The sequence below is a fragment of the Perca fluviatilis genome, chromosome 5, assembly GCF_010015445.1.
Source record: "Perca fluviatilis chromosome 5, GENO_Pfluv_1.0, whole genome shotgun sequence".
Classification (NCBI taxonomy): Eukaryota; Metazoa; Chordata; class Actinopteri; order Perciformes; family Percidae; genus Perca; species Perca fluviatilis.
In genome coordinates, this window is record NC_053116.1 from 33855285 (window position 1) to 33880997 (window position 25713).

Below are 25713 nucleotides of genomic sequence, written 5' to 3' on the forward strand. Positions count from 1 at the left end.
TGTATGCAGAGGAATGGGTCCTCAGTGCTCTTTTTGCTCCTAAAAACTAGTTTTTAAGAACTACATATGTCGACATAAATTGTGATCTATGTGTCACTATCTATATCGTTAATAATTGCAATGAAAGTCCCCCCCCCCCCCGAATTAATTTACGCAAAGTCCTCTAATAATCTTTATTTTACTTTGTTCAGCTTATTCCCAAACCAAGCAGTCCAGGGTCATTTGAAATGTTTTGTCTACTCACGTCAGAATGCGGGTACCAGAAACTGGCCTGGGACCTGTTTGGTTTCCCAACCCATAGTTAATATAATTCTGCTTTGTACTAATGCATAACATGACGAGTGTCCAGGTTGGCAGCGAATTTCAGATCATCTTTTGTCAGCGCTGGGCAACCGTAACCACAACACTTGTACTTCTCATCAACACCACCAATGGGACATTGGGGTCTGTCTATCTCAGCCAAACAGTTGCCTAAAAAGATTATGCGTCTGCAGCAATTGATCCAGCCAGACCACACTGATTACTACATAACTTATAAGCTGAGAAGCGTGTTTTGTAGGAATGCACTTCTACTGAAAACGCATAGTCTTTCTTATAAGTAATTTACCATTCTGTCAGACAGCTTGATTAGACAATGCTGTACTTTTTTCTTTTCTTTTTTATTGTTTCCTTCACAGACATCCAAAACGACAGTCCAATGCGTTTTACAGATGGATAGTCCCACACAAAAGGGAAACTAATAAATAAAACAGCATGTAAAAGCTACATTAAAGTTAAAAAATAAGAAAATTCAACAAAATAACAATAATAAAGTTGATATTCACACACATACAAATACTTACATACATATGCGCTAAGCTAATACATGATCTGAAAGGAAACTATTTTAATGCTGTTCAGTCTTGAACATATTGCATCCACAAACACAGAAACCTAGAGATACACACACATCACAAAGTCCACATTAATAATTCATCACATGCGGTGTGTTAGCTTGTCCACATGGAAGACAGACTCTATACAGCCTACAGTTTTGAAATGAGCTAGGCTACCAGAACCGTATATGTGCCTTAGTCACAACCCCAAATCTCAGACTTTTTAAAGAGATGTTTCTAAATATTGTGAGCATGCATTGCAAGCATCGGCTTGTTACTACATCTCAGCTATCTCACAGTTATTGCTTCTTTTTTTTTTTACCCATACCCATGTGTGTTTAAGTGTGCTCACATGTGTTTGCCTGTCTGCTCCATCCCAGTTTGGTGCAGAGTTTCGTCGGTTCTCGCTGGATCGGTCGAAGCCGGGCCGCTTTGATGAGTTCTACGGCCTCCTGCAGCACGTGCATCGCATCCCCAATGTGGAATTGTTGGTGGGATATGCTGACGTACATGGCGACCTGCTGCCCATCAACAATGATGATAACTACCACAAAGCCATCTCCACTGCCAGCCCTCTACTCAGACTGTTCCTGCAGAGGAAAGGTAAGCACAGAGGAAGTGTTTGAACAAAGAGTCCCCGTTTCCACCTGTTTGTTTGGTCAGATCTGCTTTCCTATGGAAATACAAAATAGGTCATGTGTTAGCTTTGAATAGCATAGCTTAGAAGTATGGGATAGGCTGTTGAACAGGAAAAAGTGTTATTAAGCTCTGTGTATTGTGTCTAGATAATCAAAAAAGGTAATTATAAAAGACTCCAATATCAGCTTACCTTTTCAGTTTTTCAGGCTGCATGTTGCTCATGTATTTTGCCCTCACTGATCTGTCATTGCAAACAAACTACACACACACACACAAAAAAAAAAAAGTCAACATAAAAAGTGATAAAATTAGATCAATATTTAATTTTTCTCACTTCTTTCTGATCATCAAATTATCAAACTGCTGAGCGGGTACTTGTCTGATTAGGATGTCCTGTTTCTTTGGAAACACGGGAGGTTTGTTTTTACTGTGCGACTGCTGACAAGTTCAACACATACACTTTTTGTATACAGTACTCCTGTTGTTTCCTACTTCCTCGCTGACTCTGGTATAATCACGACCAATAACTGTTATTAGTATTGCTCTGCTTATACAGTATATGGTATCACAGGCAATTCCTTTGTCTTTTCAGGTTTTGGGGGAAGTACATGTAGCACCTAGAAGTTTTGGTTGCTGTAATATTTGCTGTATGACTGTAGTTTTCTAGTCGTTGTTTGCATGTGGTTAGGGATAAGCACGAACCTGTTTCTGTCAGACAGACTGCATCAAATCTTGGTTGAATTGTATTTCTGAAGTGCGTCCTATCTTATGAGTGGCTGAGTGTGACCTGTTGAATGCAAGGCAGGACCCCAGGGTCTGCAGGTCGGGGCGAGCGCTCTGTTGTGTTTAAGCTGTCTCGCTGTACCATATGACCCTATAGAAGCTAAGCCACTTTGTCAGGAGGAGATTAGTGGGGTCACTGTGTAGCGTTGCATGGGTCCGTGTTTCAATTACACGCCCCAGACGCTAGCCCCCACGCTGGGCTCACTGCTGCTCACACACACACACACACACACACACACACACACACACACACACACACACAAAACACAGTCATGCAGGCATCACATATCCGTCACGCACTCACACACACACACTGCTTGTGGAAAAGATAAAACAAAGACAGAAGGCACACACACACACAATAATGCTTATGCAACAGTTATTTTGCATATATTTATTGTATATTTCATATTAATGTTTAATAGGTTTGTTAGTTTATTTTGCATGCACCTTTTACCAAGGCAAATTCCACATAAGTGTACTTATTGTGGCAATAAAACCTTTTCTGATTCTAATGCATTCAAAACCCCCTGTAGACCCCATTGCCCTCAGACCCTGGTTTCCCTCCTGATTTGTCTACCCCCCTTCACCTTACAGCTAAGCACCAGTTGGTCCCCACTTAAAAGGCTCCACAGTGTGTGGACGCAGCAAATTGTCAGCTTCTAGATCATTCATTATAAATCTGTAGAGTTATTATCATCGATTGATGGCTCTATAGTAAGTTGATGGCTTCTCTATGTTGGGGATGAGAGGTACTCTCAACCTTTTAAACTGAACGCTGAGCACCGTTTGTTTATGTGAAAAGTATCTCACATCTTTTTCTTTTTTTTTTAAGATTATTTGTTTGGGCTTTTCCGCATGTAATTTTTGACAGGACAGCTAGGGGAGAAAGGGGAGAGAGAAGACATGCAGGAAATAGTCACAGGTCAGGTTCGAACCCTGGAACTCTGCGTCGAGGCATAAACCTCTCAGTATGTGTGCGCCTGCTCTACCCACTGAGCCAACCCAGCCACAGTAGCTCACATGTTTGAAATCTGCTCTCATGCCAAGTTATTTTTGTTTTGGAGAAATGGTTTTTAATGATAATAAGTCCTTCATGTTCTTGTTTGTCATGATGAGCACAAATGACCCTACACCAAAAGGAGATTGTCCTTTTAAAAAAAAAAAAAAAAAAAGAAATCTCATTCAATCAGGCGAGTCAACTCCAAACTCTTTCATGGTATCAGCAACACAGGAGGAAGGCCATAACTGACGGTCATGGGGTCGTAGTGGGGGGGTCACACTTTGTCCAACCTGTGCAACCCTACCACAGTTTTCAGATCTTAACAGCTGATTAGTTCCACTTTCCAAGTTTGTGTTTGGTGCATCGGTCCAGAGTTTCAGTCCCAAACTGGCTTGTAATGCCATTAGACTTCTACTATGTCCTTTTGAGACTGTAACTGAGCGTTTGTGTGTATGTATTAGAAGGTCAGTGGTCAGATGTGATGTGATTGGTCATTATTGCATAAGAGCAGGACTTCAGACAAGGCAGCAGTGTGGCCTTCATGGAACAGTGCAGTAAAATCTTATTACATAGATTTCTGGGAAATGTGTTTGGAGCTAGTAAAAACACTCACTCTCCAGTCTCAGTGGTTATAAGGTTGCTGACAGACAATTTCCATTGACATAATTTGTGTGCGTTTAAAAAGTGTCTAGTCTCGGTACACAGTTCAGTCCATGCGTGTCATGTGAGGTTATTTTTGGCACCGCAGTTTAGTTGTCTATAAGGCTAAATCCTACATATTTCCTACAAGTCTAAGTGCTTTGTGAGTCTTGTAGAGCTGTAAAGATTAATTGATTTCTTGTCAACTATTAAATTAATAATAATAATACGAAGAAGAAGAAGAAGATTCTCTGATTCCAGCTTCTTAAATGTGAATAGTTTCTTCACTTTTCTATGATGGTAAACTGAATATCTTCATCTATCTAATAATAATTATCTAATTGTGGACAAAACAAGACATTTGAGGACATCCTCTTGGGCTTTGGAAAACACTGATTGAGATTTTATACACCAAACAACTAATCGATTAATCGACAGATTAATGAAAATAACAATGGTTAGTTGCAGCCCTAGAGTTTTGTTCATTCATTGATGTGCAGATGGTTCGATGGATGGATAGAGGGATGGATGTTAGCCTGTGAGTGTCTATTGTTGTATTGTTGTGGTCTGGTTCTTGAATAATGCCCACTTTGTTGTTGTTTATGCATCAACGCTACATCACCGACCAGCCATTAACGTCGTATTGTTCACTGCTGACAAATAGGGTAAGTGTTGGTGCCTGTGTGGACTCTTGTCTATGCCAGTCTTTTTTATTTATTATTTTTAAATTGCTTCAACACACGCCAATATAACTCAACATTCCCTAGGATCCCCTACACCCCATCCGTGAACAATGTGCCGATCATTATTAAGCTGGCAGTGAGGTGTCCACTGTTTACTGATTGTCATGGCAGCAGTGAAGAGGCCCGTTCATAGGTGGATTAACAGTGCTCCAGTCTCTTTAAGGCTTTTGGGAGCTGCAAAGCATGCTGGGTAGCAGTATTGCTAACATTTGAAAACACAAACGGTCTTAAGGTCTGTCTAAACTATCTTTCTGCAACTTAATTTGTCTTCTGGATGTGTCTGATGCTGTCATGTTGTAGCTACTTTGAGTAGTGTATGGGTCACTACGCAAAGCATCTGACTCAGAATCAGCTAAATCTAAATGACCCAGTCCAGGCTGCACATTAGATGAGAGTTGTTCAGAGCTAGTTCTGGTCCGCACTGTTTTTGCTAAGCTCGGTGTATATGGAGAATGTTGTGGTCATTAGACAGCTGTTCGAGACAAAATGGTCCGCTGAGTAATGTTAAAGTAATATTACTTTGTCCTTGCTGTCATATCAGTGACTGCTGCTTTAGGTGCTGACAAAGAGCAGCTTTTGCCAGCTTTGTAGATGTGGCTGTTCCATATCTGGTCTTTTGCTAGTTTCGGTCAGTCTGCCCAACAGCCCATGGTTGTTTGTCATTAATGCTTTTATAATATGAAGCTTAGATCACACACGGTGACACTATGGGTGACTCAAAGCCGGTTAGCTGTTTGGGTTAGTTGTTCATTTTAAGAGACCTGTCTTGTTTTCTCTTTTGCATATTTACTATTTTTACCATTGTTCTTTATTAAAGCAAAAGTATTCCTTATGGGATTACTCGATTAAGCGATGGTCTACATCCACGACGTTCCACTTCCGGGATTGCTCCGAAATTTCGCCGGATTTCACTTATTTAGGCCGGATATCCATTGCCTTGGGCTTTCTTTGTGTTGGCATTTTAAACTCCGGTCTATGGTGAGGACTATGGTTAACTGCTCCTCAGATCTCTGCAGGGTAAATCCAGACAGCTAGCTAGACTATCTGTCCAATCTGAGTTTTCTGTCGCACGACTAAAACAACTTTTGAACGTACACATGTTCTACCAAAACATGTTCCTTCCCGAAGGCTGTTTTGCCTCACAAGTAGGATTGGGCATCGAGAACCGATTCCTACTTGGAATTGTTTCAAAAATTACGATTCCAGTGGAATCGTTTATTTATTGGAATCGTTTGGAGGATTTGGTTTCAAATCTGATCATGGGTTCCAAATTTAACATGTGCGTTTTGGTTTTGGCAGCGTCCAGGCGCTTGTTGTGTTGGCAGCCTTGGAGCACAGTAAGCGGTGCTCTAGTGTGGCTTTATTTTACGTTTTAAAAAGCGCGGTAAAACTGCAAACCACCATTGAATCATGTAATAAGCATGTGACCCGTTTCAACTCCACCCTTCAAAGAATCAAGAATCGATAAGAACCGGAATCGAAAGGAAGAATCGCAATCGGAGTCAGAATTGTTAAAATCCAAATGATGCTCAACCCTATTCACAAGTCACAAAGTTTTGACAAGTTGCTGCTGCATCTTGTTGAAAGCTCTTACTATAACCGTGTGCTCCAGATCTCTTTTTTTTTTTTCCAGATCCTGCCTCAGTTGTCCTGTCTGTTGAGGATTCTGTTGGAATGCAAAAACGTTTAGTAGAATTGCATTGCTGCCTGCTGCACATGCTGTTTTTTTAAGTCGGTCATGTAGACCTGTGGACCTCCATTGGAAAGAAATGTTGAATGTTGCATTTCAGGTATAGTGAGTGACGCTCCGCTTTGATTGGCTGTAAACATGGTTGTCAGAAGAGATTCTCCTGGTATCGAGTGACATCATGTTTGCCTGTATCAGTCACCCAGAACACTTGCGCGCCTGTATCAGTCACCCAGAACACACACACACACACACACACACACACACAGTTTCTAGGTTGTCATATCGGTAGCAGTTTTTCAAGCAATCTCTCTCAGGGCGTGGGTTTGTTTGGTGACGACATTGCTCACTGCTCACACAGTTTCCGTCCTGAAGGACACGTAACTTTACCCCAGTAAGGAAGAGGAGAAAGGTATGGAGAGGGACAGTAATGCTTGTATTTGTGTATCCCAGCAGGGACTTCCTTAGTAATTAGTAACCAGCGCATGAATCACCCTGCCAGAGCAAAAAAGGAAATGTACAGTGTGAAAGTACAACACGGACAAAGTCTACCCACCCTGGAAAGCAAGCATTCGAGTAGGATAACAGCTCTGAGTGTGATAAGCAATGTACTGAGTCCGGTAAGCAATGACAGGGAGAGACGCTGTAGATGCGTAGTGAAAGAGATGGGGTGAGACTATGAAAGCCACAGAGAGCCAGATGAAACAAGGAAGACAATGTGGTGGGGGAAAAAAGATTTGGATGAAAGAGACAAAGCATAAAAAGTCAAAATAAGTGAAGACGCCACAACATGCAAGGGCGGGTAGGGTGGGGGGGGATTTATACTGTGAGCTGGAGATGAAAGGATTAAAGCGAGAGAGACAAAGTGCTGGCAGGTGTAATGGATGAAGCACAGAAGAGATGTCCCGGAGCACGATCTGTGAAAATAATAGAAATCAGCCACCCCTGCTTTGGATCTCAAGTTTTCCCACAGAGCCTGAATTATTCCCTAGGTTTGCTGTATGTAATAAGTGAGTGAACGATGGATTCATAGCACTGGAGGAAGAATACGTGGAGGAGGAACATATCTTAGACCTAATAAGAGAGATGGGAGGATGAAAGGGAGGCAGAGTAAACCATATTAAAAAGGGAGTAATGTATAAGGCATTGTTTAGGCAAGGCATGTAATTAGAGATGTGGGCAAAGGAGAGGGAGTAGTGTAAGTGTGATAGGAATGGAGAGAGAGAGAGAGAGAGAAAATAGTATTAGTGAGGGAGGAATGCAGAGTGAGGCCCAAGCTGGGGAGGGTGGGAGAGAGAGAGAGAGAAAGAAAAGAGAGGGAGAGAGATGGAGGAAGAAGGGAGGGAGGGAGGGAGGGGGCATTTTGGTCGGAATGTGGCCAGCCTCTGATCACGTCTGCTGGCTAGATTAGACAGGACAGGAGGCCAGACTGGACCCTCGGCCCCAGAGCGTGCCTCCTTCAACAGGGGGTATAGGTGGACAGAGAATGAGATGGTAAACAATCGAGAAAGCGAAGGAGAACGAGTAAAAAGAAAGGGGAGAGCATTGAAAATGAGAGAGAGTGCACAGCCTGGGATGCTAAACCCTTATTCTCTACCCTTTGAAACCTGGCTAAATGAGACTTTATCCACCCTGCAAGAAGATGGAGGGAAGGTGGTTTAGATGGAAAAGAGTGTAGGGGAGGAGACAGTGAGAGCCCAGGCTCTCTGTTAAAGAGACAGAATTTCTCAGCTCAGAGTTGGTTAGGGAAGATGAATGGATAGACGTATGGGAGGGGAACATGTGGAGCTCTGAAGAAAAACAGACTGGATGAGAAAGGAGGGAGAAACGGAACTTTGGACCAATGTGGAAAGAGAAAGCGAGAAGGGGAGGGTGAGGCAGTGGGCAAACTGGCAAAGTGAAAGCTGGCAAAGTGAAGGGAGAAAGAATGTGGACTGTTGACCACTGCAAACCATAAGAGAGAAACTGAATAACAAGAAATATGGCGGGGGTATGGAGGGAGGGAAAGGTAGGAAGTGAGCTATACATATGCAGCTAAGGAACAGAAAGGAGTGTATATGGATTGTGTCAGGTGAATGTGTGACAAGTTTTAACGGAGATTGCTGGACTTTGTCAGCTTGGCTGTAAATTGCTATAAATTGCGCCCATATATTGCTATTAAATAATATCTGTTAAAACAAACCGCCGTGTTTTTGTCACTGGTTCTGAAAGTGCTGTGCAAGACCAACGATGGAAAGAGAAAGAGAACAAGAGGAGTGTATAGTCGTTTATTTTTATTTAAAATGAACATCATGGATGCAAACTGAAAGATTTGAGGTTGGTTTCCACCCGAAGGTAAAGATGCATTATAGTACGTTAATAATCAGTGATATCTTTTCATTTTGGCTTGCGAGCAGACCGATGCATTTCTCGCTGATTTTGAATTAAAAAGCATTCTTTCTGTCCCCTGGGCTTGCTACTACAGCGATATTGATATGAAGCATGATAACTGATATGCTTTTCTGTGAATTTCTTTCAGCACACCATTCCAGAGCCATAGTCAGCAGGCTCTGACAGGCAGCTCCTAAACACTGTTGCCTGACTACTGTCACTGTTTGTAGTTCATTTCCTTTTACTCATCCTTTCTACATTCAGACTCTTTACACTTTTACGAAGCTATATACAATTGATAGGCTTAAGGAAGGGATCTCCTTATGGCCAGTATGGACAGGAGGAACAATTGCAGTGACCATTATTCCTTTCAATGTGCATATGGGCAAGTCACTATGGTTTTAATTGCACTGGTGCATTTTCTCAAATTTGTAATGCTATTCAGTCTGTTATCGCTTTAACTACAGTCGGCTAAAAGTTCATCTTGGCAATGAGAAATGTGCCTCAGTGGCCTGATCTAACTGCAGGTTGGCTGTGTTGTCTTCCAGAGCCAGATGCTGAAGGCAGGACAGAGCCAGAAGCACAGAGTCCCCCTGCTCGTCCCTCCCCTCTAAAGTCCCTATTCAGACGCGTGAGCGACAGGGTTGTAAGATTTGACTTGGGTTCCCCCAGCCCGAGCGGCTCCTCCTCCCTCCCTTCTTCTCCTCCATCTTCCCCAACAGCTAGTCCTTCCTCCTCCTCGTCCTCCTGGATGCTACATTTAGCCGGGCTGCGTAGAAGGCTCGGCTTTTCAGACCCAGATCTAGTCACCTCACCCCAGGCTCAGCCTCCTCCCTGCAACCCGGTACTGAAACCTACTTCCCCAAGTGAGCTGCCCCTCTCCCCTACCCCGCCCTGTCCAAAGCTCAAATCCAGCCTAAGCCCCAGGTACATCCCTGCTCCAGGCTACCTGCCCCATGCTGACTCTTAGCAGCATGCCTCCTCCCTCGTCATATCCGTAGTCGTCTTACCAGTCCCAGTCCTAGTCATCCAGCCACTGTCCCAGACTAACCCAGTGTTTCCAGGCGCTACGTCTGTTGTCCCAACGCTGCCCTCAAAGGAACATTGAGTCCTGTGCTTGATTTACCTCTAGCAGAAGCAGCAGTAGCTTTACGAATCACAGCATTGAGAGAACAGACAGAGAGAACAGCTCAGCCTGAGAGCTACAAAGAAAGAGAAGGATAACGGAGACAGAAAGATGAAACTCTGCAGGACCAAGAGGGACAGACAGAGGTAGAGAGACAGGGGGGGAAAAAAGGCTCCTGCGGAAAGATGGACCAGAGAGCCTGAGGGACAGATTGAGTGAAGGACACGGGAGAAAAATGGGAGTGTGTGGAGGAGGAGGAGGCATTGCAGGAAGGAAGGAGAGAGGTGTCTATGTCAGCAAAAAATAAATTGATGGAATTGCTTCATAATGCAGACCAGATGCAAACACACACACACACACACACACACACACACACACACACACAGAAAAGTGCTGTACAAGAGTGTAGACCAGCAAATAAAACATTAATTCTGCATAAATCTCAATTGTAAACTGTGTTAATTTGTACACCCTCCATACTGCTTCATGAAAACTGGTTTCTCCTACAGTGTAGATTTAAGTTTTGGTATTCCTTTTTTAGAAATGGCTCCTGGCAAGACTGAGTAATAAAGCAGGACTGATGAGTGTAATAGAGAATTCATGAGTGAGATTACATGAGGAGGACTAGGAGCAGGCTAATGTTCATGACTCGAGTCTTTTGAATTATGGATTTAATAAGTAATTCCTCAAATCGTCAGCTGAATTACACATCAAGGCTTTGTCTCTGCAGGACTCTACAGAATCTTCCTTTCCCTCACACCTTACCCATATCAGAACACGGTGTAGTCTGCTTCTCCGTTTTCTTGATGTTCCTATTTCGTCGTTTGCTCTCAGCACTCTCCCATTGACCTCCCTCCTTCCATTTCTTTCTCCCTGTCTTATCAGCAGCATTAAGGCACTTTTATCTGGGCTGTGCCAGGGAGGTATGTTCCCCACACCAGGAATAGTAACCCTCCGGGAATGTACTCCTTTGAAAGTTTTTTTTTTTATCACCTCCTCTTTTTTCCTTTTCTCTCTCTTTTTTTTTTTTTTTTTTTTTTTTTTTTTTTTTTTTTTTTTTTTTTTTTTTTTTTTTTTCCACTGTGTATGTGCTGTATTTCTGTCTCTCGCCTGTTTCAAATCTTTTGTTTCACACCACCCCTGGTTTTTCTCATCGACACAAGTTCACGTTGACACGCACGTAGACTCCCCCCTCCTCCCCCTCTTGTATCGTTCTGTGTCAGGAACACAGTGGCACCGGCTGTGTGGTGAACATCCAGGCTTGTCATCAACAAACCTGACTGTTTCCAGAACACCACAACCTTCAACTGCTTGTCGTGTTTTTCGATACTCAGATATTTGAGACATGTGTTGTGTTTGGATACCGAAGATGGGTTTCATGGACCACAATTCTTATTCATTTACAAACAAATAAAGACTGGTCCTTTTACCTGGACCACTACTTAGGCATGTCTCTGGACAATACTAATTAATATACTGTATATGTGTATGTGACCTTGTTTGTAATGCTCCGTTGTGTCTGTAGTTGTATTTATACAGGTTTAGTAGTGGAGTGGTGATAGTGGTAGCACTTATGACTTTCATGTAGCTCCTTCCTGATCCTGTTGTGTCACCTGGACACAGTATCAGGTTTCCCTGATGCAGCGCCCGGAATGACAAGTACCAGGAAGTAATGGATTGTTGGTGTCATCGTTGTCGTCGGGGATCATTATGTTACAAGGAAAGCAAGGGCCTTGTTGTCCTGCATCATCGTAATTGTAGTACTACGTAAGTAGGAGTGTAGCTGTTACTGAAGAAGGGTGTGTAGTGAGAGTTGGAGCAGGTGCATGCAGAAGGAACTATATTAATGGCCACTGAAAAAAAAGGTGTGGCTCTAGAGAAGTAAACTTGTGTAATGCATTTTTGTAGGTTGTTTTAATTTTTGTAATACTTCTTTGGTGGATATAGCAGTAGTTGGTGTCACAGACAGAGATAATGGTGTAAATAGTTGTGTCGTGTTCATAATGCCTGAAAATCCCACTTATTCTGAGCCATTAACGTTGGCTACTTTAAAGCCAAAGGCCAGAGTTGGACGGTGATTCGTCCAGACTGTGTGAAGAATAGAGCACTGAGGAAGATGATGTGTTCAACCAACGCATGCCAGTTCACACAAGTGCTTTCCTCTCCTTAGGCAGAGTTGCCGTAGTCCCTTCAGTGTCAGGATAGAGATGCATTAGTGTGTGTGTGTGTTTGTGTGTGTGTGTGTGTGTGTGTGTGCTACTACAGAGAGGAATGACTAAGCATCACTGCAAAACAAAGAAAAAACAAATTTGAAAATAATAAATTTTTAAAGCTGTAATTGCAATACCGTGAAACCTTGATATTTTTGCTAAAGGTTATCATACAGTTAGAATCTTATACCGGCCCATGCCTATCTGTAGCATGGATCAAGCTCTAAAAACACTGGATCCTACATTTCCCAAAAGCATTGTTTTAGGCCTGCAACAACTAATCAATTGAATTGATTAAAATTGATCACAGAAATAGTTGCCAACAAATTTCATAATTGATTAGTTGGTCTATGTTGTGATGCACAGCATCACTCCAGTGTCTCTCCAACCTAATTTCAGCTAATTAGCGTTGGCTAAATCTGTCGTCTAATGTAGATTTGTGTCCGTTTTTAATGGATAAACTCACGGTCGGCACAAAACATTCCGGCACAATAACACATCCAGGATGGTACTATGACAGATTTTCAGGGCCAATTATTAAAAAAGAAATTACAAAAGAAATTGAATATGCCACTGTTGTTATTATAAACGGCATATGGCATACGAGAACGGAAAGCTTGTGTAGCAACAGTAACTAAGGAGGGTCGTGCTCAGCAAACGGTCAACTGACCTGTCTCTAAAATCGGTGGAGTACCTCTTTAATGGACGTTAGATCATAAGCTAATTTTGAGAGAAGAACTCGTGGAAGAGTTCACAGAAATGTGATTTGTTGCTACAGTAATTGGCCCATAAAGAAAACAACATTCCTCTGTAATCTTGGCATTATAAAACCAACATAGTTAACCTCTGATTTTTTCTTCTTCTATGAATCATTAGCTAAACCAGCTGCATACATTCTCTAGCTGCAGAATACCTCATTTATGCTTTATGTATTTCCAGAGCACAAAGGGAAATAAAATTGAAGTTATGTATCAGCACAACATACGCAAACCCACACAACAGCAGACACTAAATAACCTCTCAAATTCCTAAAAAAAAAAAAAAGAGGATGGAACATTTTGTCTTATAGTAGGCAGTAGGGCTGTGCAATAATTAAATTTTGATCGCGATTTTGTCTCCTAACGATCACAAAAACAATGTAATCGAGAAAAAATACCCATTATTTTGCACATTACATTTTGCTAGTAAACTCTTCTTTTCTCTTCTGTTCTGAATGAAAAAAAGTTTCACAGTTCAAACTGTTTCACTGTTTTTTAAGTTCAAGAAATGCAACATCTTTCTAAAAGTCAATGGGTATTCATGTTAAATAATCGTGATTTACATATTGACCAAAATACTTTGATGATGATGGTGATTAGGGGCCGGCCTCTAGCTCACCCAGTAAGAGCGTTCGCCCCATGTAGGCTGAGTGCGTGTCATCCCCCATCTCTCTCCCACCTTTCCTGTCTATTCACTGTCACTATATAATAAAGGGAAAAACCCCCCCAAAAATAATCTTAAAAAAAATAAAAATAATTGTGGTTATGATTTGTTCCATAATCGAGCAGCCCTAATAGGCAGTAATCATTAGGCCTTGACCTCCTGTAGCTTCACCCATTAGCGAGTCAGCTTTTCCTGTGGCTCATGCTGAGATGTCTCTGTCCTGTTGGCTTGCTCACATCAGGTTGTCAAGACAACCTGACCTAAAAGGTTAATATTAAAACCCACATTGTTCCAAAGCCTGGTAAGCGTGCTGTTGCCCATCCGCTATAATTGACCACAAGCACCCATTCTGTGCTAGCCAGTTGCGATGATTGGTTTTATTGATAGACCACCAATAGTGCTCAGCACTTCCCATAATGCAACAGAGGTCAAAACAGTTGTGCATGCATCAATAGCATGGCGTGAGATATAATTGGCCCTAACTAGCTTAATAAATGAATAATGAATGGGGTGGCTGTGGCTCAGGAGGTAGAGCAGGAGGTCGTCCTGTAATCAAAAGGTTAGCGGTTCGATCCCAGGCTCTTCCTGTCTGCATGTCGGAGTGTCCTTGAGCAAGACACTGAAAGCAAGACAAAATGCCAAGTTGCTCTGCCACAATATGTGTGTGTGCATGAGAAGCAAATTGTAAAAGCGCTTTGTCCGGTAAGGCCGAAAGGCGCAATGTAAATGCAGTCACTTTATATAATAGGATTAAACAGATTTTGAAATTATTTACATTTTTTGGGAATACTATTTTATTTTCCTCTAATATATAGCGGCCACAATAACTGAGATTACAAACACATATAGAATACCCATTAGAGGTTGTGAAAAAATGGAGCGTCCAACCCAGCACAGTATCGTGATATTGAAATGAGGAAAGTAATAAATTGCAGAATATTGCAATATGTTTAAAATCGCAATAATATATATCGTGACATAAGTATCGTGATATATCGTATTGTGTAATACATTACTGGTCTAATCATTTCTCTATTGAAGTGTGTGTGCCCTCACTTGCCATCAAAGAGACACAAAATGAACCTTTTAGTTGCTATGGTATCAGCTGTTTACAGCCCATTTAGTTGTCTAGTTTACAGAAAGAAATGTAGCAGTTTGTCATAGCTATTATTTATAGTGTCACTGGGACAGTTGGGCTAGTGTTATTCTCGAGTCCTGTCTGTAAATAAAAGTGGAAACCAAATAAGGTCATTTGTACTTTAACAAATGGGGAAGAGTGTGTGTTTTACGGTTTATTGTGGCTTGCCTATAGGCCTTTGTAGCCAATTAGACTAGAGAGATAGAGAGCTTTGCTTCTGTGCTCTAATGAGCTATAATGTAGCTGTGGTTTTTCTGGGTATTGGGCCTCACAGTGCTGCCGTTCATTAGTGCTTAGGCATCACCACTAACCAGAGCTAAACGTTCTAGATGCATGTGCTGTGTACTGTGTGTGTATGTAAATGAATACCTGCTTTTGTGTGCTTACATATGTTGTTTCCACGTGTGTGGGCTTACACATGCTGTGGTCAGATAGCTGCATGCTTATACTATTTGCCACCAGAACAGCGTGTGTGTGTGCGTGCGCGTGCGTACGTCTGTGCACCTGTGAGTGGCCCTGAGTGGCCGTCCTATTCTCTTTGCTCAAATATAACTCAATTGTGAGGTCTGGCCTTTCATATGCTGGAGATGGAGTGATGGTTTAGATGAAAAGAAGTCTAGAAAGAGGGAAATGAGATGTGGAGCGCCGCCTCCTCTTATGCGTGACTGCACTGCAAGTACAACCCTTGTGTTGGTGATGGAGGGAGACGTGTGTGTGTGTGCGAGTGCTTTGAAACATCAACCTGTACACCCTTTTTGCATAATGCTCCTCTTTATGGCTTAAGGGTAAGGCATGTAGAAAGAACAGTTTGAACAGGAACAGCGCTCAGATGATGCAACTTGTGTTCCAGCAGGTTGACCTCACAGACAAATATTGTTGGCGTATTTTTTCTCATGTGGAGTTGGCCCATAAGGTCATGGCTGGCAAAGATATAGTAAGTGTGTGTGTATACACTAGACTCGTGCCTCATGGGAACTGAAAGGGGAGACTGCTGCTCTTTCTCGGGACAATTGATCCTTTGTTTTGGTTTTAAGGATGAGGGAGAGGGGAGTGGTGGGGTGCGTACCTGTCAGAACCTGAGAGCTGGAATCTTTATCAGCCACCTGAATGGATATTTTCCCAGCTTACACACACACACGCACGCACGCACGCACGCACACACACACACACACACACACACACACACACACACACACACACACACACACACACACACACACACACACACACACACACACACACACACACACACACACACACACACACACACACACAAGATTCGTACTCCGAGGAAGGGACAAGAGTGAAGAAGTATTAAGTAGCTTTATTTATAGAGCACTTTCATCTACAAACAGAGTTTACAAAGTGCTGTAAAAACAGATATGGAAAAGGTGAAAAAGTTGACGGCATATTTAGAAGAAAGATGTTAAAAATAACACCAGAAAAAGACAACGTAACAGGCTTGGAACTGGCGAAAAATCGTATGAAAGTCATGTTAATGTTTAGCTGCTTATATTATGCTGGTTAACTATTAGGGAGCCAAGGTCTAGTTTTCCCCTGTTTTACCTGGCCAGCCCATGTTGTTATGTTAATATCAGCCATGCTAGGTTAAAGTCTATAGCAGGTTGACAGTGTTCACACACCTCAAAATGTACATAAACAGTGCAGGGTTTTTATGGCATCCCAGTGACTCATGCAGCTAAAATGTGACCATATTCTTGGTTCAAATCTGACCTTCGTGTTATGTCAAACCCATTCTTGTCTCTCATCTGAACCAAAAAATCTTTAAAGGACTAGTTTGATATTTGGGAAAAACATGCACATTTGCTTTCTCACTGAGAGGTAGATGAGAAGATCCACACCACTCTCTTATCTGTCTGTTAAATATGAAGCTACAGCCAGGAGATGGAAAGCTTAGCATAAAGACGGAAAACAGGGAAACCGTTAGCAGGGGTGTAAGTAACGAATTACATTTACTCTCGTTACTGTAATAAAGTAGTTAGTGACAAGCCATACCCACATCAAGATGTTGGGTCTGGGAACTCACCATTGGCAGGGCTCAAACCGAGGGGCGGGATAAACGGTAATAGGATAGCGCTACAACCAACCAGAGCAACACTAGTTGATAGATTAAACTTTTGCCGTATCCAGTCGGCAAAACTCCGAACACATCTTCCTTTTTTTAAGAATGACTTCAGTGAACTCCAAGTCTTCCAGAGTCGCGGCCAAAGCCGATTCGAAAGGCTGCCGTTCGCCAGCAACAGCAGGGAAGTAGCAGGGAATTCACGCGGAACAGTCGCAACTCTGCCGTCCTTATGTTAAGCCCGCCCACCGACTCTATACACGATGTGATTGGCCCGACCAGAATTTGTTTTTTCCAGCTCGTAAGCCAACGGAGAGTTGCTAGACTGACCCTGGCTGCAAATTAGATTTGCTGCCGCTAGGGTGTGTCTAGATTTCTTGGCTACTTATTGAGTATTTTTTTTAATCTGTAATTGTCCTTTTATCACAAGTATGGTGCTTTGCAACATTTCAAGTTGCATCTGTTGCAGACTAAAACCAAAACTTACATTCGGTTGTGAGAATGGAGCAGAAGAAAGGAGATAAATCAGCAGCTGCTGTAGGTGTTGGGCACAGCTCGATAGAGGTGACCGTCTCCACTCAGCTGACTCTTCGGAAGAGATGGATGTTGTAAACTTTTATGTTCACCGGGCCAAGGGTCAGCCGTCAGCGGGTGGGAAGGGTGCAGGCTAGGGCTTAGTATTTAGGGAACAGTACAAATGCACAACAATGTAATCAAATTAAGGATCCCGTCCTTATGGGTTATGGTCAACATTATTGTACCTCTGCATAGTTAACATAAGGGGTCATGTTGCTGATTGATAGTACACAAGTACTTTTAATTTTATTTGAGTAACATTTCTTTAAAGATGCAGTAGGTAAGACTTATAAAACTGTCTATCATATTTGCTGAAACTGACCCTATGTTCCACTAGAACTACATGAAGCAGGTAATTAAAAAACAGCCTGTAGTGCGATTTGCAAAAATCCACCGCTCCCTGTTCAGATGCACCAATCAGGGCCGGGGCGGGGGGGGGGGGGGGGTCTAACTGCGTGTCAATCACTGCTCATGCACATGTACTCATTCTCTCTTGTGGGGGGAGGGGCTTAGGAGACCATTTTGGGCTTTAGCAGAAAAGGGGGGAGGGACTGAGAAGTTGTTGATGTTCAAATTTTTGGGCTAAGTCCTGGATCTTCGCAATCCTACCTACAGCACCTTTAAATGAAGGGCTGGGAGTTGGATTTAGCGCCTGTTGGCTGGTGTGGCATTTTGCATGAGTATGACCTGAGGGGAGTTCTGGGGCTCAATGTCTTTTGTGTGTTCGGCACAGACACCCTGCAGGGATGCCTCAGGCTGAGAGCCGCTCTATTGCATTCTCCTGAAACTACATGATGCAACGGAGTGTCAGCCCGAATAACGTCTTGATGTGTAATTAGCCTAGTATGATGTTAATGGAAAATTAACCAGCTTTTGTTAATGCATGTCCTCTTTGTTTCTCTCTTCCCTTTCATTCTACCACTATTTCCCTTTTTCTGTCTCCGTGCCAACATCTTTGCCCTCTCTTCCTCTTCTGTACTTCTCCTTCTCTGCTTCCTCTCTACTTTTATTCTGCAGAGGAAGCTGATTACACATTCGGTACCAACTCGCTGACCAGGAAGAAAAACACGGTGCTTGCGGCCGTTCTTCTGCGGCCTGACCCCAACAGGAAGAAACCACCGGTGATCATTAGCCTTCCGAGGGACTTCCGCCCCGTCTCGTCCATCATCGACGTGGACATCCTCCCTGAGACGCACCGACGCGTTCGTCTGTACAAGCACGGCCAGGAAAAGCCGTTGGGCTTCTACATCCGCGACGGCTCCAGCGTACGGGTCACTCCGCAGGGCCTGGAGAAGGTTCCGGGGATATTCATCTCTCGCATGGTGCCTGGCGGGCTGGCGGAGAGCACCGGCCTGCTGGCAGTCAACGATGAGGTGCTGGAGGTGAACGGTATCGAGGTGGCTGGGAAGTCTTTGGACCAGGTGACGGACATGATGATCGCCAACAGTCACAACCTCATCATCACCGTGAAGCCTGCCAACCAGCGGAACAATGTTGTTCGCAGCGGAGGATTAGGAGGAGGAGGAGGAGGAGGAGGCGGCGGCGCGGCGTCTGGGAGCTCAGGACGCTCGTCGGACAGCGGTGCCAGCTACTATGGCTACTCGTCGCACGGTGGGGTTGGTGCCCCGGCCTCCATGCCGTCGCACATCATCCAGAACTTCCCTGTCGGGGAGCTGGAGAGCGACGAGGACGACGAGGACCTGGTGATCGAGGCAGGCGGCGAGGCTGAGCCCATCAGACGCGCCTCGTCCAACTACAGCATGCCCTCGCTGCTTCGCTACGAGCCGCACCTCAACCTCCGCACTGCCGCCGCCTCCACCTCCACCCTGTCTAGCAACGCCAATGGAACCCTGCCAGCCAGCGGCAGCAGTGGATCGCTAAGCAACGCCATTCCGACCACGCCGTCCCTAGACAGAGCAATTGAAAGGCGAAGTCTGGAGGAGGACGGCACTGTTATAACTCTGTAGGCTGTTGCATTCACAAACTTAACCACTGGAAACCCGATCGTCAAGTACTTCTACTCACACTTGTGGGGAGCCGTGGATCAGCTAATCAAACGTGGGGAACATCCTGTACCATCACTCCACCTGAGAAGCACAATGCAAAGTGTACATATTAAATCTCAACACGACCCTGACAACGTAAATGTTTGTGCATCCTAACATTTACACATCAAACACTGCACTCCATACGTCTCTCCTGTACATGCCAATGACCACGCATGTGTGCCATAGCAGTGAACCACCCACCCCCACCCCCAGTTCCACAGGCACAAAAATGTCAGACAAAGAAGTGTAATTTGATGATCCCTTACCCGTCACTCTATTTGTAAAACACTACAAGCACTTGTTTTTAACCTGGAAACTGTTGTTACGCTGAGCTTCCACAAGAGGCCAGACATGAGACACCAAAAGTAGATGAAGGTAGAAGTCCCCCATAACAAACACACACTGAAGCAGGATTTTAGCTCATGCATTTGTTGACAATCTGTGGTTGTTGGTTTTTTGCCTTGTCACCCCACCCCAGCACCCCACTATGACCACCTCCCTTCCCCCAGGTGGCCACAGCACGCAATTGATAAACAGTTGTGGTACTTTCCACACAACGTAGTACCACAACAATCGACCAAGTGCTGAGATCTGCAATAATACTGGAGGACAAAACACCTAAACAACAAGTCTGAGTACTTTGTATTGGCTCAGATGCTTTTAACCACTGTTGTTAGCTGTTTTTTCTTTTTTTTACCTGCTGAGTTAATGACTGACTGACTGATAATGAAAGGTTGATGATTTTGATAATTTTTGGGAGCAACTTGTCTCTTTTTAAAATCCCTTTACCATCGGGCCTGTGTTTTAAATTTTGGTTTTAATTTTATTATTACCTTTTATTTTTATTTTACAATACTTGTACCTCACAAGTGACTGTATGATCAGTTTCCATCTGTTGTGAGTCACTCCAGAAAATTGCTCCTAACTGGCAATGGGACATCTTGGATTGAATTAATTTCCCTCTCATATTTCCTTCATATTGCACTCCCTCTCCTTTCCACGACAAGGGCTATTTCCCCTGCTGCATTGCTAAAAATGACCAATGTAAATGTGATTTCATATTTTTGTTTGTCTGTTTTCTCCCTCTCCATTCGTTCTGGATCATGTCTCAATATATCTCATCTCAGTGCTGCACAACATATTGCTCTTTGTTTTTTTCCCTGATTTCACTTGAATGTGTCCCCGAGACATTCACATACGAGAAGTGTTCTTTCCAGTATTTCTGCACCACTTCCTTTTTGTATCAATATTCTCACTGGATTCAATTAATGACGCACTAGGAGAGAATGTAACGCAACAACTGTATTCAGAATGCTACTAAATATTGACTTTGGGCCTAAACGGCTGATCAGTAGCTGGACTGTAACACTGAGCAAATACAACCACATCATTGAGATGAAATGAAATGAGTGATGCTTACAGTGACAAGAGTGAAACTGCCTGTTATCTCAAAATAAGCTCGGGTCAAATTGAGTCATATTTAAACAAACACAGAACTGCTTCACGTACTGTATTTAATAAAGGTGAGGCAGTCTGTCTTTTGTACAGTATGTCCTTGCTCTGATCTGTATTTGCCTTTTCCATCGAAGCTGTTGCTTTCCTTGAAAAGTCCCCAACAAAGCTGTAATGAACTGCCTCTCAGCAAAAACTTGACTGACAAATTAGGCTTGAATTTAAAAAAATTCAAAATAAATTGTATGTTTTTTATTTTAAAGGGGGGGGAACTCCTAAGCTTTTTGAGGGAAATTTGTGATTTTGGGCTGTATAAATAGAATTGACTTGATTTGATTTAGAGGATTTTTTTGGTAGTGGAGTTAATCTGAATTCGCCAACACATTTCCATAGTGCAGCTTTAAATTGTATTGGATTTTTGCACTTAAACTTGACTCCCTCAGAAATGCAAACCCCTGCCATGAAACAATCTCCACAGAAAGAAGGAATTCTGGCACGGTTTTTGTTCCTGTTCTTGAAGCGAATCCATAACATTTATTGGAATATCTATCTATATATATACACACACACACACACACACACACACACACACACACACACACACACACACACACACACACACACACACACACACACACACACACACACACACACACACACACACACTTTAACCTTAGATGCTGCTGCTAACTGCCTCCCTGAAGTGAGAGCAGATGTCTATTATTTCTCTTATTGGTTTTAAGCATTTGCTCTCTTGTTTAAAGTGATTTTTTTTTTCTCACTCAAACATTAAACACTAAAATATGGTGGACACACACACACACACAGATACAGACCCAGACCCTCTCGATAATGATTATTGGCGTCATCTGAACCTATGTGCACTTGTAATGGAACAGAACACTACATTCATACAGATCACTATTAGACTAATGTTCATTTATAGTTCTGTTTATTGCTTGAATATCTGATCTGAGACAGTGAATATCTCTGACTGGATATTCACTGTTGTGTATGAGCATCCACTATTGTGTTTCAAGCTATATGTGTAAGGTACTGTCTGCTGATGGGATTCGGTCTTCTTTCATTCAACAGTAATGAATGGTACTCTGAACTTTTAGAAATCAATGTTAATTTATTTTCTTAATTTCTAACTTTACCACAGGACACTGGGATTGTAACCACAGTTATTTATTCTCTAATCATGCATCTGCATTTTTTCTTTCTTTGTACAAATTGTATGACTTTATTTTTTATAAGTGAATTTCTTTTGTTTTTTTGTGATTGTTGTTTTGGTCATAAATCTCATGTTATTGCCCAATAGGAGATGATTTCACTAGGTGATTTTTACTGTTCTGGCTAAAGCAACAGGAGAATCTGTGCAAGATGTGACACTATTATTTTGTCCATACTGTGAATTATCAATAATATTTTGTGGAAGAAAAACAGTTGTATTAGCACAACCTCAAAACAGGCTACTTGTTTTGCTTTGAGTCAGATATTTTTTTTTTTTAAAGCGATCGAGCAATGATTTTTGCTTGCCAGATAAATCCTACGGTATAGATTTGTAATGAAGATTGTCAGTATTTTCATATCAATGCTATATATGATGTACATTTGTATCACACTTAATGAAAATGTTTTAAGATTCAACTGGATGTGTATGAATAAATAGATGTACACCTGTAATTGCTGATTGGAGGAGCTGGATAAAATAAACTAATATGTAGCAATCTTCATTGTTTGTTGTCTGTCATTGCATAGAAACAGTTGAACCTGTTCTTCGTTAGCACAAGGCACGATACAGAACATCTTTACAACACCTACCTCTGTTTAAAAGATAACTTTCCAAACTCTCATCTCTATAGTTTCTGTCTCAACCATGCTCCTTTAATAACCTTGTACATGGGAAAATTGCACATTTTTTACTTCCATTCTACTTCATTACTTGTCTAATGTGTATATAGTATAGTTATCCTATGTTTATATTTTAGTATGAATAGTTTAGTATATTCATAGTGTATTCTAGTATATTCATATTGTATATTCTATAGATATATATCTTATATTTATAGAGTATGCTACATGTTTTATTGTCTATTGAGGTATTTTAAATTATTTTATTTTTTTCTATCTATCTAACTATATATCTATCTATCTATCTATCTATCTATCTATCTATCTATCTATCTATCTATCTATCTATCTATCTATCTATCTATCTATAAAGGGCGCTAAACTATGTGGTGTTTTAGTGCCATCTGCAGGACATTTCAGGAACATTCTTTCTTTTCATTGGGAGCGCTTGATTTGCTACAGCGGTGAAACTGCGAACTGTTGCTCAACTCGCGTTCGCGTAACTATCGCCCGACACGTTTTACAACGTCGGCTTTAGCTGATGTATAGACACCTTTGAGTTAACTATGAGACTAGTATTTGACCCCATCTGGGATGCCACCTGCTCCTCAGGGTGCTGCTGCTGTTGTCAAAGCCCAGACAGCTGAGTATCACGTGACATGACGTGTAAGCAGCATGGCGGCGCTGAGCTGAGGTAGCGACTTGACTGGAGTGACACAAGCCTGGCTTTCGTTAGCTTTCCGTCACCTGCTTACTCGCAGGGCCAGGCCGAAATGACGGCCTGAGAGAGAAGCGGTAACGAGACCGAGAGATGCAGCAACAACAACAACACCGGCCACAACAGCAGCTTCAGCTTCAGCAGCAGCAGCATTCGAAGGCAGAAAACAGTAAAACCAAGAGCATGTTTCTGTCTCGGGCGCTGGAGAAAATCCTCTCGGATAAGGAGGTGAAGAGGAGCCAGAACAGCCAGCTGCGCAAAGCCTGTCAAGTGGCGCTTGGTACGTGGGTTTGTTTTGTGTACTGGTTTTGCCGAACTCCGTGTTTTTTGTTTTGTTTTATGACACATTAAGGGTCGTATCTGGCTTGTTTGAGAGACAGGGGAGAGCTAACCAGTTAGCTAGCGTTAGCATCTGAATGGCCTTCATCGTCTGTTCAGCTGGCCGTTGACGTTTTCTCGGTAGCGTTAGCTAATGTGTGTGTGTGTGTGTGTGTGTGTGTGTGTGTAGGCATCACTTTCACATCTTCTCGTTAATGTATACAGTGCTAACCTCCAGCATTCACACCACCGGCATCACCACAAACGTAAACAAGCTAAAAAGGTAGCTGTCTTTAGCTAGTTAGGGCTAGGTTAGCTAGCTAAACAGACCAATCCCTGTGTTGTACGTAGCACTGTCACCCAGCCAGACAGCCCAGTCCTGCTCTGCACCCAGACACACAGGCTACCTAACTCCAGGATATACTCCGACGCCCGTGCTTTTCCATTCAACACAATCGCGGACAGTCTTGCGCGCGCGCACACACACACACGCGCACACACCGGGCTCCTCACTAAATTGTGATATTGCTGTTTATATTTCAGCTAAAGCTGCCCGGCCCATTTGTGTTCACCCACCTTCCAATATGTCATTTGTGTTGCGACAACTGAAAACTATCTTGGTTGGTTGGTGTAGAGGATTCAGAAACGTGTGATTCTCATACAGTGAGCTGGTACTGATCCGATTGGTCTCAATGCAGGTGATTGAGAAATTGGCAAACAACAAGTTGTGCTTCATTTAGGTATAGTTTACAGTAACGTGGAGGATTGCCTGCAAAGAAATAGGCTAAATGTTACTGCGAGTTGGGCAAACAGGTCGGTGTGTTTGACCTGCTTTGTCTGCTCTCTGTCCCTGTCTGCCAGTGACACTCTCTCATTATTCATGATGCTATTACAGCACAACACTCCTTTTCGACTTCTCACACTACCACCGTAGGCTGTTTTGTGTGTGTTGCATGGTCATACTGACCACTGTCAGGTGTTTAGGTAAACTCCACGCAAGCTTCATGAACATCTCATCTTTCCCAATGCTCTTCTGTTCAAATATCGAAGTTGTTATGCTGTGGATTGCAGGCCTTTGCGTCTTTACCCTCCATGATTAAAATAGGCCTGCTGTGGAAAGAGAGTTAATAGTTAATGGCTGTTTTTAAGTAAAACACCTGAGCTGTGCCAGGTGAGGTGACTAAATAAAAAAGAGCATTATTAGTACCTTTCTATTAGATGCAGCGCTAATTTATAGGAACTCAGTTCACATTTTTTATAACATGAAATGAAATTGTCATACATTCCTCGTAGTTACTTGAAGTCTAACGTTGATTGTGACATTTGTGGTAAATGTTGCTCAAGCTGATTTCCTCTGTGTAGCCCTGTGGGTTTGTGAGGGTTGAGTTCAGTAGTATTCGCTGCCACATTGTTGTGAATCTAATCGATTCGGTTGGTCACATCTGGCTGAATGCACACCATTACTCACTGTTCAAGGCTGCAACACTGGGTAGTGTGTAGCTTGCCTTGGATAGATCATTAGGGCATAAAAAAAAAAAGTATGAAGAAATGGAAATTGATTTCGGGAGAAAAGCAAAGATAGCAGAACAGATAGGAATGGTGATGCAAGGGAAATGAGAAAGATCAAAGATCTGAAGGAGGCTGTTGATCAGTGATTAGCAGGGTCACACGGAATCTGTGGACGCAGAATTTTCCGCACATTTTGAACAAATTTAGAAAAATAAAATAAAACTCTTGATCACAGCTGAAAACTGTAAAAAAAAAAAAAAAAAAAATCTGCAGATTCCATTTGGGTCTGGTGATTAGTAATTAAACATAGGGTACGCCTTAAATTCAATCCTGCTCTAATATATAAATAGTATACTTTGACCAGTAACATCACTTGTCCACCAGTTATTAAAATACAAGGAAACAAAACACATCCTACTGCAGTCAGGTTTGTGATTGGCCCAGTAACCCCCAGGTCTAGAATCAGATCATGACACACTGACGTGAGCTGAAAGGGTTAAAGTTCAGCCTTCAGTAA

At 42.5% G+C, this 25713-nt stretch overlaps 2 protein-coding genes and 1 long non-coding RNA gene across 4 annotated transcripts in view; 2 read left to right on the plus strand and 1 right to left on the minus strand.

Moving 5' to 3' along the window:
• pard6b (par-6 partitioning defective 6 homolog beta (C. elegans)) overlaps positions 1 to 19726 on the plus strand; it is a 20744-nt gene extending 1018 nt beyond the window's left edge. For both annotated transcript variants that reach the window (XM_039799576.1, XM_039799575.1), the window contains exons 2-3: positions 1256 to 1478; positions 18312 to 19726. In XM_039799576.1, coding sequence (XP_039655510.1) covers positions 1256 to 1478; positions 18312 to 19261 — 1173 coding nt within the window. In that variant the 3' untranslated portion in view covers positions 19262 to 19726. The remainder of the gene's footprint in view (positions 1 to 1255; positions 1479 to 18311) is intronic.
• Positions 2167 to 20136, minus strand: LOC120558540. Its single transcript, XR_005639136.1, has 3 exons — positions 19946 to 20136; positions 5724 to 5726; positions 2167 to 2177 (listed from the first exon to the last, which is right to left on the minus strand). It is a non-coding gene; the product is annotated as an uncharacterized LOC120558540 (long non-coding RNA).
• Positions 20137 to 23164: 3028 nt separating this feature from the next.
• arfgef2 (ADP-ribosylation factor guanine nucleotide-exchange factor 2 (brefeldin A-inhibited)) overlaps positions 23165 to 25713 on the plus strand; it is a 31562-nt gene continuing 29013 nt past the window's right edge. Inside the window, exon 1 of the mRNA XM_039799577.1 lies at positions 23165 to 23649. Coding sequence (XP_039655511.1) covers positions 23463 to 23649 — 187 coding nt within the window. The 5' untranslated portion in view covers positions 23165 to 23462. The remainder of the gene's footprint in view (positions 23650 to 25713) is intronic.